Source organism: Corythoichthys intestinalis, chromosome 13, assembly GCF_030265065.1.
Source record: "Corythoichthys intestinalis isolate RoL2023-P3 chromosome 13, ASM3026506v1, whole genome shotgun sequence".
Classification (NCBI taxonomy): Eukaryota; Metazoa; Chordata; class Actinopteri; order Syngnathiformes; family Syngnathidae; genus Corythoichthys; species Corythoichthys intestinalis.
In genome coordinates this window covers 37,808,849-37,824,959 of record NC_080407.1, presented here as the reverse complement: position 1 = coordinate 37,824,959, position 16,111 = coordinate 37,808,849, and the positions used below count along the sequence as shown (strand labels likewise).

At 38.8% G+C, this 16,111-nt stretch overlaps 1 protein-coding gene across 3 annotated transcripts in view; it reads right to left on the bottom strand.

Moving 5' to 3' along the window:
• LOC130929086 (oocyte zinc finger protein XlCOF6-like) overlaps window positions 1-16,111 on the bottom strand; it is a 32,222-nt gene that overhangs the window by 13,396 nt on the left and 2,715 nt on the right. For all 3 annotated transcript variants that reach the window (XM_057856010.1, XM_057856011.1, XM_057856012.1), the window contains exon 2: window positions 10,074-10,190. In XM_057856010.1, coding sequence (XP_057711993.1) covers window positions 10,074-10,190 — 117 coding nt within the window. The remainder of the gene's footprint in view (window positions 1-10,073; window positions 10,191-16,111) is intronic.

The window sequence follows — 16,111 nt, the reverse complement described above, 5'->3', positions numbered from 1 at the left end:
AAATATCTATTAAATGCATCTTACCAGACATAAAATGACTACTACATAATCTGTGGTGATCATTTGGTGCCCAGTTTTCTCGTCGAATTGCAGCAGTCCATCTCGCTCTCCTCTCCGGGTCTCTCAGAATACGGTAGAACTTCAAGTCTCTCCGTCTATCTTCTCTGTTACTGCAACCAACCGCCACACACACCTTCACCATTTTGATTATTAATGTTAACGAGCAGAAAAACACGCCATAATAGGAGGAATTTACGTAGCGGTGATGCATAAACAAGACGAGTTGACGGACAATATGGCGCGGAGCGTGGTTGTGACGTCATGTGAGTGGGCACTATAGGGAATCTTCAGCGTGTGCAAGGTATTATAAATTAAGTTCAATCTTTGATGCAAATGTCATGCAGTCATTGACAAAGCTGAGGCTGGACCTTCCAACAGGACAATGATCCTAAGCATACCTCAACATCCACCACATCTTGGTTGCATAAGTCTGTAAGTATTTTATGTTCATAATAACGTATGAATACGCTGTATATGTATATTTCTGAGGAGAAAAATGTATGTACAAAACTTCTTAAATTGTTGTTGTTATAGAAGCCAGCCAATGCTAAGGTTAGTAGCTCAAGCAATTTGTGCTATCCCATATAATAGTTGTGTATGTAAGTGTGTTGTGTAGTTTGTGTATATTGAGTATTGAATATGTTATGTTTCTGTTATAGTTTCACTGTATTAGGATGAGTGTCTTCCCATAAAAGAGCAAGCCTTGTGGTTTATGGAAGTGCATTCATTATTAGCTGGCTTTCAGATAGTGCACAAAGGAAACGCACTGTTTTGGGCAGTACACACAGTGTTCTGAATCTCTTTACATTCCATTCTTTTGCACTAGTTAATGCTATCAACATTTGACCTCATTGTTTATTTGTGATTCATTATTGTTATTTATGTGATTGTTTGTACTTTAATAAAGAATTTAAGTCTTCCAAAATGTTTTTGAGAATAAGCGTCAACAAAAATATAATTGCTAGTTAAAAAAAACAGAAACCAAAAACAATAGTTGACTAATTGTTAAAAAAGTCTGCTGACTAAGTAGACAACTGTAATTAAATAGTAAATACAGTATATTAAAGGGATTAGGCAAGGGCATAGGTTTGCATAGGGACAAAACACTACCAACTTTTCAGGATGCTGAAATTGTCCCAACTTTTAAGCAACCTTATTTGCATTACATAATGTGTTCAGTTATATAGTTTGTTGTGTTCCTTGAAAGTAACACCAGGTGGTAATGTAGCCTCAGTAGAAAGTAAGAGACGTGAGGAAGAAGCCTGTAATGTTGTTTTGCTATGTTGTTATGTGCTATGCTGTGATGGTCATACATCTTGTTTACTAGCTGCTGCTGCTCTACTGTTCATTTTGTACTATTCCATAACTGTCTTAAAAATGAACGTGGGAAGTTGAAATGCATTCATTTATTTATTTACTGGTGTTACAATAAGACAAAAATATTAAAAATGTTGGCTGACATTTTTATAGACAAATCGTCAAACTTTATCACCAGACCCAAAACAGTCCTATTTAATTAAGGTGTATGCAGGTAATTAAATGCATTAAATGGATTTCGTCAAAATTCAGGCCTTAAAATGCATTAAACTAAATATTAAAGGCATTAAAATTATGTAAACATCACGGTAAAAGAAACTTTTTCAACATAATTTACCAGTTTTTGTGTCTGAAATTATCTGCAGTTGAGCATGGGCATTACATTTGTTTAACGTAGCATTAAACATTGTTAAATGAGATTTGCAGATACCTGTAGAAACTCTGAACAAAACATTGTCCCAAGTCAAGTATTTTATATTTCTGTGTGCCTAATCCATTCGTGTCCAAAATTTTCTCAAGGACTTCATGCCTTTAACTACCGTAAACTTCGCACTATAAGGTGCACCTGACTATAAGCCGCTACCCACCAAATATGGCAGGAAAACGGCATTTGTTTATAGAAGGGCCGCACTGGACTATAACCCACAGTTGTCCTTACTGTATTATGGGATATTAACCGGTAACACTTTTTTGACAGCGGCATCATACGACTGTCATAAGACCATATGAACCACTATGAAGCTTTGAACCAATTGGCTGCAAGGCTTCATTGCTTCAGGAAGCTTCACTTGGCCATCACTGCTCTCATGGTGGAGACAGTCAACCTCTGCGGCCTCCTACTGTCAACACTGTTGTTGTCCAACATGCTTCCTAGCATGCATTGCAGCGCTACAGATGCAAATTCAATCAAAATTCATGTTCTACACTAATTATTTCTTAGTTGTTTCATTAATTGCTAGTTATGGTATTTTGATAACACCTTATTTGACAGTGGTGCCATAAGACTGTCTTTAGACCATCCTAATTATGATGTGATACTGCCATGAACATTTATGAATGCTTTTGACAGATGTCATTTAGTGTTATCCGGCTAATTATCTCCCTTTTGAATGGATGTAAAAGATCCAAGCTGGACATAGATGGAGTTGGTTAACATAATTTTTGTGTCGAAGCGATCGTATGTCGAAGTACCACTATACTATTTTTAAAGCTTATTATAAGCCAAAACACTTCTTAAAACTAATGAAACAACTAGTTTCAAGATCTCGTTCATCCTGAATGAAATCCTTATTTTAAAAATTCTTACCGAGACAAAAATTGCTTGTTCAATTTGGCAGAATTTTCTTCCTTGTTTTAAGATAAAAGACTTAAAATGAGATAAGATTTTTTTTTTATTTAGCTCGTTTTAGAAGTGGCATTCGTTCAGTGTATGTAGGGGAAATCCTGTCATACAAACCAAAAGGGTTCAACAAGTGATATGGTCACAAACCAAAAATCAAGACTGCCTTACAAAAAAAAGGGGAGCGCCATCAGTCTCGTTACTTAAAGTGCTTGTGACACGAAAAAGCATGTTTATTTCATAATACACGCAGTATTTTATGCTCCTGAATGATATGGATCGCTTGGATGTGTGTGGAAGCGATCGCTATATTTATTTAGTTTTTTGAATCCCGCGCCAGGAAAATGAGTGACTTCCGGCTTCGGTCTCGCATTGAGGAGGAGGGCGCTGTGACGTGTACGGTAGAAGACGTCCTCTTCACGCTACAGTGTACTGTTGTGTATGAGGACGAAGGATTCAGCTGATTTTGCGGATTAATACTTTTATTTTTTTGCATCACGCCAGCCAAACGGCTGCAGAAAAATCATTCTGTATGCGGGAGAGGCGTATGCGCCTTTTTGGAGTTTCAAAAGGTTCCCATTCACCGTGGATATTTACTGTGGGACCATTGGACTTACAAGGAAGTGAGTAAACATCTTGTTTTGTATTATGTCAAATACGAATACAGTGATTACAAAGTAAACACTATAAAATTCCTTTAAATAAAGGACTACTTACGTTTGATCATTGATAGGCATGTAAAAAGCTATCCTCATGCCCATTAGCAGTTAGCTGTTAGCACGTTAGCTGCACAACAATTCCAGCCACCCTCCTCCAGCGAACGAACTGTAAATTGCTCTCCGCCGGGCGGTTTGCCGATCCGCAAAGAAACTCGACAACCGGGTCGTCATGTCAAATAATCCAGGCTAGTTATGTGTGATTTTCCACTTCGAAGACTTTGAAACATCCCTCGGTTCGGGTTAGCATGTCGGCTAGCTGTCACTCCTTCTGGTCTGTTTACATTCTCCGAAGCCGGGGAAGGGAAATGACATATGTCCGATTTAGGTGTCATAAAATATCGTTCGGGAGGTGTGACAGTAAAGGTAAAGTCGACTGTTTTGACCATTATGGAGTAATTTTGCCATGTCGTCTTGAATAAATGGATTTTTATTATTTTATATTCCATTTAGCACAAGATTGTTATTTGTCATGACCATGCCATTTATTTAGCAATTGTGGAAAGTACTTGGGTAAAAATAAATTTCCTGTAAAAATATTCAAGTAAAGAGCCGCTCTCTTCGTCGCGTTTTCCTCATTGTGAATAGTTCCCCCTCGACGGGCTGACTGGTCCTTCTCAAGCCATTTATATAGCTATTGGGGAAAAATACTTGGATAAAAAGAATATCCTGTAAAAATATTGGGAGTACAGAGACTGAAACAATGACATTTTGCAGCTGTCTTTGTCGCGTTTTCCTCGTTCTGAACAATTCCCCCTCAATGGGCTGAATAGTAAAACCGATGAGCCTAGTCTACCGCTGACGTCATCCACCTGTTGGGGACGCTAAAGCCCTATAATTGTAGGCGTGGCTAACCGGCAGATTAAAAGACTAATTTCTCGTCATCTGCGCTTTGCTAAATTGTTGTATATAGTCGAATCGTCTCAAAATATGATTCTAATTCACATAATAATGCCATTTAAGACTTTTTTTCTGGTGTCGTATGCTCTTTAAGGCTCTTTATGAAGGACATAGGGCAGTTAAATGAATACATAAACTTATTGTGAGATAAGTCCACTGCACATATGTCTTAAAGCAGTAATGTGAAGTAATTTCTTCACAGGCCAAATAGGGTCACAAGTAAAGTAATTAAACATTGTCCAACAAATAAAGCATGAAAAAATAATTTATATGTTGTATATTTGACAAAATAATCGCGTTTCCGAAGTTCGAGCCTGAAAAGGGACGAACCCGAAAGTGATTCGTAACACCGAGAACAGCGATGGCAGCTCCATACATACGGCCGCCATACAAAGCCCTTCCAACAATGATTCAAACAGCGATATAAGCGATAGATCGAGCGCAAGGGTGGAGATCAAAGTTTTTGAAGAGTTGGAGGAAGAAGAGGAGCTTGGAATTTTATGTTGGACCTAACATGTATTAGCCAGACGCTAATCAGGATGCAAACAATGTGCCTAGACTTCCTGACATGGAATGGATACAAGATCCATCGAGATTACAACATTGGTAAGATATAGGCTGTTATTATTTTCATGATTTGAAGATGCAGGCATTTGCACATAATTTTATGTTTTTGTCTATCTGATGACATTGTCAAAAAAAATAATAATAAGACTTCATGTTCATTTTGGCAGATCCGGCAGCTCTCGTGCATATAAAATAATAATATAAAACCGTTGGGGGGAAAGAAGGAGATGAGTCGTCGATGGCTTTCTACACTTTATTGTGGCAACAATAAGAAAACAAAATAATAGCGGACTGCCGCCACATTCGACCGCAAAGTTTTGCTTCTCGCTGATCTCCTCCTCGCCTCCTACTCCAGCTTCTCTTAAACCGATCGTGCATAGTGTCTTGTTATGAGCTTTTTGTTTACAAATGTATCGAACACACGACGTGCTGACAACTATGTCTCTTTATTAACACATGGAGCAGTTCTTATGGAAAAGTAAGAACACCCCTCGGCACAGCTCTCGGCAGGAAGTGGCGTCTAATGGCGTGAGGAAATGTAGTTTTTTCACACAGGCGAACAGATTACAAAGCACCACTTCAGTGTTGTCCCGAGACTACATTTCCCACGATTCACTGTGTGACCTGCGTTCTCGCTGATTTACTGCGAGATTGACTCAATGCCAACACGCTAAATTGTCACCTGTCAGCGGCTCTCGCGAAACAAACTAGAAGGCTATCAAGCGATCACTGTGAAAGAAACGCCGAACCATACAAATGCAAAGCAATGCTTGAAGTAGGGATGTCCCGATCCAGGTTTTTGCACTTCCGATCCGATACCGATATTGTTTTGCACTTCCGATCCGATACCGCTACCGGCCTCTCTGAGCATGTATTAAATTTTAAAGTTATTTAGCCTCCTTACTTAGTTGTCAGACTCATGTTGAAAAGGGTTTTAGTAGTCTTGGTAACAACTTGCCAGCTGAATTAGGTGAGTTGGAATAACACAATGGTTGGTTACAAGAAACTGACCTGTTTATTAAATGATAAACACAAAACATAAATAACAAACAGAAATGACATATTCAGACAGTAAAACATGCTAATAATATTGTAAACCGTCTTAAAAAAGCAAAACACACAAACAACCTCAAACTATTAACTATTACACACTCCCTTTGATTTGATTTTATATTATTTGTAAAATAATATATATAGCCTATAACATATACTGTACAAACGTATATCTAAATTAACAGGAAAAACATTAAATATCAATGTAATACACTGCTTTCGTAATGAATGCAATACTAATTATTAACAATAATGATCATATACATTAAGCAGGAAAGTAAAGAACAATATTGATATGTGAATTGGCAACAACAAAACTCTTAGCCTTCATAATGTAGCCAAAAGGACCAACGATTAGCATTAGCGCCTAGCGCTCGGCGGCTAGCGGTTAGCTCGTGGCGCCTAACCAATGCAATGGACCATAAACATGGACCATAAACAGGTAAGTCATCTGCCAGAGTATTTTACACTATACCCACCTCTCTCATTCACACACAACATTCGGATGGCTAACAAACAGGACGGCAGCTTTAGAACGAACTGCACGCCGTGAAAGGAGGAGAGAAGTAAGGGCCCAAGTACACCGCATGCGTGATCGTTGCGGTTCCGGTCCGACTAAAAAATAGCGCCGGAGCCAATCCGTTCCAATTATATCCTATTGTTCAACGTATACCGGCCGCGTCAGTGCTCCGGCTTGACTGTGAACCACCTCCGGCGTGCCGCATGCCCGCTGGATGGTATAGGCTATTTTCTATTTTTGCCGGACACGCATCCGACAAAATGGGCGGAGCTGGGCCAGACGTCAAAAGCCCAGGTGCCTAATCACGGTTTAAACACGAGCAAAGATGGATGATGAGCGCTTCATCATGGAGGTGGAAAGTCACAAAGTGATATACGATGCAGCAGATCGTTACTATAAGGACACCATTAAAAGAGAAACTGCAAAGTGTCCTATTATGTGTTTTTTCTGGCAATGATATCAAACACACGACGTGCTAAGCAAAAAAAAAATAAAAATAAAAAAAGCGCATCTGGGAGTGGTTCCACTGCAGAAATTCTCGTGCCCGGCGCACAAACAATCTCGGTTTGTATACAGAGTCGAGGGGGAAAAGTACGAAAGAGAAAAAAGAGACACCCACAAGTTTCGACCTGGTGGTCTATTCAAGACGTTTCTCTTTCTTTCCTACATTTCACTTGACTCTTCATAGAAAAAACAACAGTTTGCGCTGGGCACATGAATTTGCAGTGTTGAGACACCAATTCCAAGTACGCTGTTTTTTTAGTTCGTGTCGTATATAATTCGCTATCCATTTTATAAATATGACAGATTATTTATCAGTTGTTTATAACAGCTCCATGAGATGTTATGTGCCATAAATTTTAAATGTGCACAAAGATATAAACGCACAGACACAACCAAGGGCATAATAGCACCCCTTCCCTCCACACACAGAGCCCTGATCTCAACATGATGCAGTCAATCTGGAATTAAGAGACAGACACAACTAAAATATTGTAGCGTCGCTGGTGTTGTGCCGACCGGGGTCGTCATCGGTGGGTTAATTTATGCACTAACGCGGGGCTGTCATTGGTGTGCTGGTGCACCAGCGCGACGCTCCGATTGGTGGACTAGATAGCGTCAGTGTAAATGCAGTGGGGCAAATACTTGTTCTCCCCACTGTAGTTGTTTTTGCATTGGTGAGGTGGCGGGAAGTTAAGAAAAAAGAGGGAAAAAGGCGTTGAAGCTCGTGTGTTGTTTTCGCGGCCAAACTTCCGCTTAGCAAACGTTACAATATCAATATGCAAGGAAAAAAATGTGCTCTCTCTCTCTCTCTCTCTGATTCTCTGATGAGTACATACTACAGACTCCGTGTGTTTGTCGTTGTTTTAAATGGCACATTATCGCGCGCGATCACGCGAGAGCTCACGAGGGGACGGAGTTGGCGGACCGCAGCCGTGCAGCAGCCGGTATGATTTGCCTGTTTTTAACGGACTGCGTGGCACGCAGTCAACACTGAACCGGACCGGAACCGCAACGATCACGCATGCGGTGTACTTGGGCCTTAACTCGTGCACACGGCAGTCAAGGGAGGAGAGAAAGTAACTCGTGCGCTTCACTTTCTTAAAGGGCCAGCGCAGCAAGAATTAAACACTCACAATGGGGCTTTCCTACAATATGAATATATATTTTTTGAAAAAAGTCTGCCCGATGCGTCTAAATTCCACTTTACTCACGAGAGAAAATGGCTCATCATCCAGAATGAATTCTTCGGCAATGACTCTTGTTATTCCCTGGGCCTTGGGACTGTCGGGTGCAGTTTGCCACGCATAGCAAAAGTTGCTGCCAGTGTTCGTTGCGTATGACCTTTCTTTCTGTCTTCGTTTTTTTCCTTTACTCCTCATATACTCCTCATACTCCTTGTATTGTTTGTGGTGGTATTTCGATAAATGCTTGATGTATTAACATTTCTTACAGCTTTACCACCACGCTTGACTTTATTGTGGCATATGTTGCACTCTGCCTCTTCGTTGTCCTTTAAAGTGAAATAATCCCACACATCTGCCATTTTAACCGAGAGTCTCTCAGTCATTTGGGAGACGGTAATGTAGTGTGTTGAAGGTATGCGTAAAATGCGGACCGGATTTTAGGGAAACCAAAGCAAAAACTGGAATGGATTATGTAAGTCGGTGCACTGGAAAACCCGGACCGGATTTTAAAAAAAAAACCAACTGGATCGGAAGTCTGGATCAGAATTTTTCCGTGTCGGCCGATCTGATACCGATACGCATTTTTTTGCCCATATCGGCGTCCGATCCGATCCAGATATCGGATCGGGACATCTCTAGCTTGAAGCATGAAGGTGGAAATACATAATACAAATACAAATAAATGGGCACAAACTCACCGGCGGTGTGTGTCTCTTACTGCAACGTGACCGTGAATTACCGCGACGCCGACCCGTTTATATGCACATCCACACCCGTTTCCCGATTGACAGTGGATTAACCCTTTCGTACAAGACCGTAGATGACGCACAATTTAAACACTCTTAACCTAGCGAACGCAACAACAACTATGATCGGGGATTGCCACGAGTTAACTAACGGCTAACGTCGCTAGCTTCTACTGTTCATTCCACAACAGTAGGCAGCTATGCTTTGACAAAGTCATCAGTCATCTATCCAAAAATCACACTTACTGTTTGGCAAATCCTTGATCATAAGCAGACAGGTTAAGGAAGCAGGCATCTTCGAAGTGTTTGCAGCAGAGAACACTACTCGATGATGGCGTGAAATTAATTCGCTTCGTGCGAATGAAAGATATCCATTTTCGTGCCCTGCTATCCTTTGGCCACTCATACAACTTTTCGTTTGAGTGAGAACAAAACATCGCCACACACCGTGGCATTTTACCAAGAAGCAATGCAACAAACAATACTGTTCTATGGCGGACTTCCCTCGAACTTCTAGGTGTGACGTAATTTCCGAAGATTGCCGAAGAAAAGCATTTTCGTTGTCAAGGGCGTTGCTATGGGTTAAACAAAGAATCTGGAAGGGTTGCGTAAAAAAAAAAAAAATGAAAATATGCTTAGAACTGTTTAGCCATTGATATTATTCAAAAACATGGTTGGCCAACTTCACATTACTGCTTTAAATAGTACTATGGGTTTGTAGTTATCTTGCACTGAGTCAATATAATGCCACACCATTAGGGTGCAGTGTTACTTCACTGTGGGAATAGGATGTTGGCTGTGCATTTATGTTCACTTTACAAATGTCTGTGCACAAAGCGGGAGCCTAAAATAAAACTTGTTCCAAGTCAAACCGAAAGTGGGGTCATCAGTGGAGCTAACACAGATATCTGTATAATAATCAGACACAAAAGAAGAGGCGTCAAGGAGCGCGCTATCGCCATTATGCATTTCAGCATTGTAAACAATGGAGGCAAATGCTAAAGACGAGACTTTCCCGCTCCTCTTTTAACAACTGAAAGAGCTTATAAATTTTATGTTCGAATATGTCCGCTGAAGTCTGAAACACATTTCTGTACTTATGAGAAGGTACCATTTTTCATTTCTGCCTCATTTGAAGAGGGAAAAAAAAGCACCGCTCGGGATGACCTTTAATGGGTACGAAGTCCTCCTCTTCCTCGATGTATGGTGACTCTTCCTCTTCCTCCTCTTTGATGCATGCAGACAACTGGAGCTCAGGACGATGGGCTTGGCTGACATATAGATCTGAAAGACCACAAACACACGGGCCAAATCTTATTTCTTTATTTGCAAACTTGTGTCCCCAAAGTTGTTTTCTATTGAAGTAAATTCCTCTTTGCCATTTTTTTAATTCACGTTTTGTTGTCATCCAATCCAACACAAAGTAATTCAAAGTGCTTGACATTAAGCCTGTCGCAATATGCAATAATTCCATTTATCGCGCGATATATAAAAATGAAGGCGGTAACTTTTCCGCTGCGATTTATCGCCTCGCGTGCACGTGTGTGTGCGCGCGTGCGGCAGACGTGCTGTTAAAAGTTCGTTACCAACTGCGCAAAATGCATCTTCGTTCCAGGTCCGCCAAAAACTACCGCCGGAGCCAATCGTTCCCATTATATCCTATTGTTCAACGTATACCGGCCGCGTCAGTGCTCCGGAGTGAATGTGGACAATCTATGGCGCGCGGGTGTTGTTGACGTGTGGGCGCTCCCGTCAGGAGTGACATTTCACGTGGGGCGGCTATTTTTCGGCACAACGCTGGATATTTACAATTAAGTCCGCCAAAACATTGTTACCGACTTGGCTGCTACGAATAACCTCACTTTGACAACGAACAGCTGAATGAAATTACCGGTAAGAGCGCTGTGCTTCAAACTCGTCCTGTATATGAAAGCCCTCATATGCTGGTGTTGTGTAGTAATAAGCAGACGTGACTTCAGCGGCGCTTGCTAACTTTTTTAATGCGCGGTTGCGCGCACACACTAGATATCATGAAATGGCAAACTAGATGTGCTACTTTCCATGCCATTGGCTACGTGAGCCCAGAGTGATTATGGGACATGTAGTCCATATACTACATCGATGAATTCTAAACTGTCATGACTGAATGGAAGTTAAGAAGGCCAAATCAATCCATACCAGTGACTATAGATAATGTTGCAAATATTGTTAATTCAGTACGTGACACAAATGGATTTGGACCATAAATAGACATCCTACTTGCTCATGTAGTAAACCTAGCTACTAAGAGAGCTGTAGCAATCAACGGTGTGCCCTGACTCACTTTACAAACAGTAAAGATTGTTCTCAGCACTTTTATACAATTTTTTTCCATATCAGAAGTAAGCACATAAATATTATGCACTAAAATGCATGTTTATATGATGGCAATTTATTTTTTGCTCGTTAGCAAAAAACAAAAAAACAAAAAATACAATTGTTATATTTTTTTTTACAGAGCATTAAATGTATTGAATCGGATCGAAAATCGTGTCCCTCGTATCAAAATTCGTACCGAACCATGACTTAACTGTATCATTGCATCCCTATGGAACACAATTACAGAAGCTATGACGGGAAAAGTTTTCATTTTTCTAAATGCTGAAGTTGTTAAGTGCAATTTTTTTTTTTAAACACATTTTATTTATTCTGTGTTTCTGTGCGGTATCAATATTGTTGTTTTTTACTTAAGAGGTATGGTCTATTGTTTTTAGTTGTGATTTCTTAAAAAGTATATTTGAATTTAAGAGTAAATATCGCGTTTAAATGGGTGTACTTCATCTATTAATATATACTGTATTCGCACTGTGTTATTGTAAATTGGTTTAAAAAATTGGGGGGGGGGGGGGCGCAATAATATCGCATATCGCAATAATTTATGAGAATAATTATCGCACACTAAAATTTGTTATCGCGACAGGCCTACTTGACATCACATTAAAATCAAGAAGACCTCAACCAAAAAAGTCTCATTACATAAAATACATTAAAAATGAATAAAAGCATAAAAGAGCCCAAGATATATATCGTGTATGTGCGTAGGGCAGCAAATGAACGGCTTTTCCGTATGGAAATGAATGCCGCAAACATTGTGAAATGTCAGACCTGACACCGTATCCATCTTGAATGTAATCCATGTATAGTGAAAATAAATATGTGATCTAGGTTCTCAATTCTAACCCATTGAACCTAAACTTATGCAGAATCTTAGCAATCGCTGGCACGTTGGGACGGAAGGAGCAACTCAACTCAAAAACCGCGTAGTTCACGCCCACCCACAGAGTTTCATGAGCCAATGACAGATCAAACTATTTCATGCATTACAAGGAGAACAAGAGTGCAAGAATTAACAAAAAGATAAATTTCGAAATTAATAATGAAAAAAAGGAAATAAATGTTGAAATATTTAAACATTTAAATAAACATTGAAATCAATGCACGTAAACTGAAAGAAAAAGTGAAATAAAAATAAATTGAAATAAAAAATAAAATAGTGAAACAAACATTTTAATAGAAGCATTTTAATGACAAATAATTTATTTAATTGGGTAATTATTTATTTAACGTTTGCACTCCTGGTCCTCCAGATCACCACGACCTATGGGGAGAGATTTGTCTCAAAAAAATTCACACAAATAGTTTCGCAATTCACACATCTTTTGTAGATGCACAAATATATCCAAGATTTTCACATGTATTTTCGAGATCCACAAATATATCCTTAAAATTCACATGTGGGTTTTTTATGTTGTGTGTGCACTCATCATGAATTATTGTTTGCAAACATTCGAATTGTATTTGTGAATCAGCGACCGCCTGCATTTATTTTTGAGACAAACATAACAAGTGAATTCGCGATTCACACGTTTTTCAAATTTACAAATACATCCGCGATTCTCACAAATACATTACTGATTTTCACACGTGTTTTTCAGATCCACAAATACGTCCGCGTTTTCCACGTTTTTCAAATCCACAAATACTTCCGCAAATTTCACGTTTTTTAATGGTGTGCGTGCAATTATCATGACTTGACATTCTTTAAGTATTCAATTTTGCTTGTGAATTGTTGGAGCTGTGTTTTTTAACAGCGAACATGCGCATTTCTTTTTGAGACCAACGTCACTCGATGCTTGACCAATATTTTCTCACACAGTAAGCCGAGAATTTTCACGTGTCTCAAATAACCTTCGCCTCCATCCGATAGGTGGCAGTATTGAGCGCATAGACTATAAAAGTATGATTCCCAAACTTCAAGAACTATCAAGACTGTCCGTGTACCTTTAGGCTGTTTGTTTTTCCATCTAATTTTGGAAAATAAAAATAAAAAACGGAAAACGAGCCTTAATCCATTTTTACAATGTCAATTTATTGAACTGAAGTCGAAAAACAAAATACGCCCAATATTTGTTTTCCCTCTAAGTTTGCTTTTACGATGAGCCTTGACCCGGAAAACGATGTTTTTCTTCAACAAGGCATCGTCTTCCGGGTCATTGCTCATTTCTTTGCAAAAACAAATCTTTATTCCTGATCAATTAGATGCAGAAGAAAAACATTTTTGTGTTACAACTTTTTAACGGCACCTATGTCTTACGGGGAGTTTTTGGGATTATTTTCAGTTACTAGTTAGACCTAAACAATATGCTATTGTTTATGATGCGATTCCTTCAGGATTCATTATGCTGTGCAGAAATGTAAACATGCCATTTCAAACTTTATCTCCTCCAAATATACTAAATTCAAGTGTGGGGAAATTATGTTTACTACATAACAAAAATTCGAATAGGTATACTCGATATCTATTTCAGAATGAGATTAGATCCACATTATATGTTAAGTCTTTTTGGAATCAATTTGTTGGAGATATCATTTGGTATAAGCTTAAGTATGGACTATCCCCAATATGTTTCTGGTGACAAGTAAGGTCAAAGAAGTCGCTTTCAAAATTATCCATTGATACTATCCTGCAAACCACTATATGAAAAAATTCAAGTGGGACATTGATACAAAGAGTTTTTTTCTGTGGATATAATCCAGAGACAGTTCAGCACCTTTTTTGGACCTGCTCTTTTTCCAATAAATTTTGGAAAGAACTTTGCAAGTTCATCATCAGGAGCCTACATGTGGACTTCAAACTCAAATGGGAAAATGTTCTTTTTTTTGTTTCTATAAGATTCTCAAGAATGAGAGTGTTTTAATTATTAATCTCTTCACTTTATCGAAATTCTACCTACACAAATGTAAATTTAGCAAGCTGTTACCTTATTTTTCCCACTTTCAAACGAGACTGTGTGTTACATAAATCTGTTAAAAAAAAAAAAAAAAAATCAAATAATCTAAAAGCGGAAAAAAACATTTGTGGAAAAAGTTGAATTTTTTGTGAATAATTGATTACAGCATTAATCATTGTTTTTTCTTTTTTTTTTCCTCTGATGTCCAATGCTTGAAATATTTATCACCCCCTGGCATATTTGTGTTGTTTTGCTTTTGGTTTGTATTGTTGATTCTTCATGTGTTTTTTTGTTAGTAAAAAAATATTGGACGTGTTTTGTTTTCCGACAAAACAGTTATTGGTAAAACGGATTAAGGATTAAAGTCATTGAATTAGCTGTTTTTAATTGGAAACGAGAGATGATTAATTTCTCATTTTTTTGTTAACACACATGAAAACAAAAAATGGAATTGGGCTTGTTTTCCAAAATTAGAAGGAAAAACGAATAGCCAACGGACCCAAGACACCTGTTTATCTGTTGCTCGATGTTATGTCACCCGCTAGGTGTCAGTATGTGATCCCTGTTGATGGGCACTTTTTACCTTTCTATGCGCTCAATACTGCCACCTATCGGATGGAGTCGGAGGTTATTTGAGATATGTGAAAATGGCGTACCGCAAGCAACACGTCACTTCCGCTCATTAATATTCATGACATTAGCTACTGTTGCTAAGTAGTCCTAATAGGAAATGAATGGAAATCGTGTACGAAGGAGATGTTTACAGAGCTAAACCTACCAATTCTCTCCGAAAATGATGTGCTTGGTGCCAAATTCACTGGCAAAGATGCAGAAGAACATAAAAATGTTCAGTTAAAGAGATGGCTTTAGTTTCGAAGGTTGAAAAAGACGAAAAAAACGAGCCGACCTAAGAATAGCTTTTTTATCGACCCGACTGACAATGACATTCTCCTGTTTCAACAAGCTATCTTTTAACATCAGCCCTGTCTTTCTTATATATCCTCTGGTTGTCCTACGTCTCTTACCATTCTTGGGGGTAATTTAGTTAGCTTTGTGTGAGATGTGCTTTAATGCTTTTGCACAATAACAGTATTAACAATATTCACAATAACAGTATTTACAATAATTAAAGCAATTATGTGTGTTTAAAACTAGGTGTTATGATTATGTTCCTGTGCTTTAGTGTTTACACAATGAAAAGAGTAAGGTTTCTGTTTTCAGTAAACGTTACCATAATGTTTCATTCTGGTTTCTGTTCTCAGTATAGAATACCTTGCAGCTAAACAAAACTTACGCATGTGCAATGAATGCGCTCCCACTTTTCAATAAAAGGCTGCGTTCCTCAGGGGGTGGGCAGAGAGGCTTGTTGTGAGCCACCCCTCCGCATCAACCTTCCTCCTGACGGCCGTCAGCGTAAAAACGTATCTCCGTCTCCTGTCTGATCCTTGTCTTCGTCCTCCTCTAGGTCTTTATTATTTTGCTAGATACAAGTAAGTTTAGACCTAACACTTTGAGTAGCAATCACAAATGCAACTCAGTGAGAGCCAACGAACACTTTTTATTATTTCATTGAAAACACATCTTAATCCTATATTTACACTTCCTCCTTACTGAAGTTGTTTTTTATATATATAGCAGAAACGGTAACAGTGGCAGTCAGATACCATTTGTATTTCTTTTCAGGTCATTCATTGTCAGACAGAAGCAGTACGGCACAACGTTTCGCAAAAGAAAATAAGTTAAAAATATAAAAATGGCTTACCTTTTTGTCCTCTGAAAGACCATGCCAACCCAACATAATGTTTACTGCATATGAAACGTGAATGGATTCGCCGAGCTGGTGTTAAAGTCCGCGCAAGTTGATTCGGTCTTCACATTTTTTCTTCCCGAGTTTTTGGTTTCCGGAATCGTATGAAGAAAACATCCTTCGTGTGT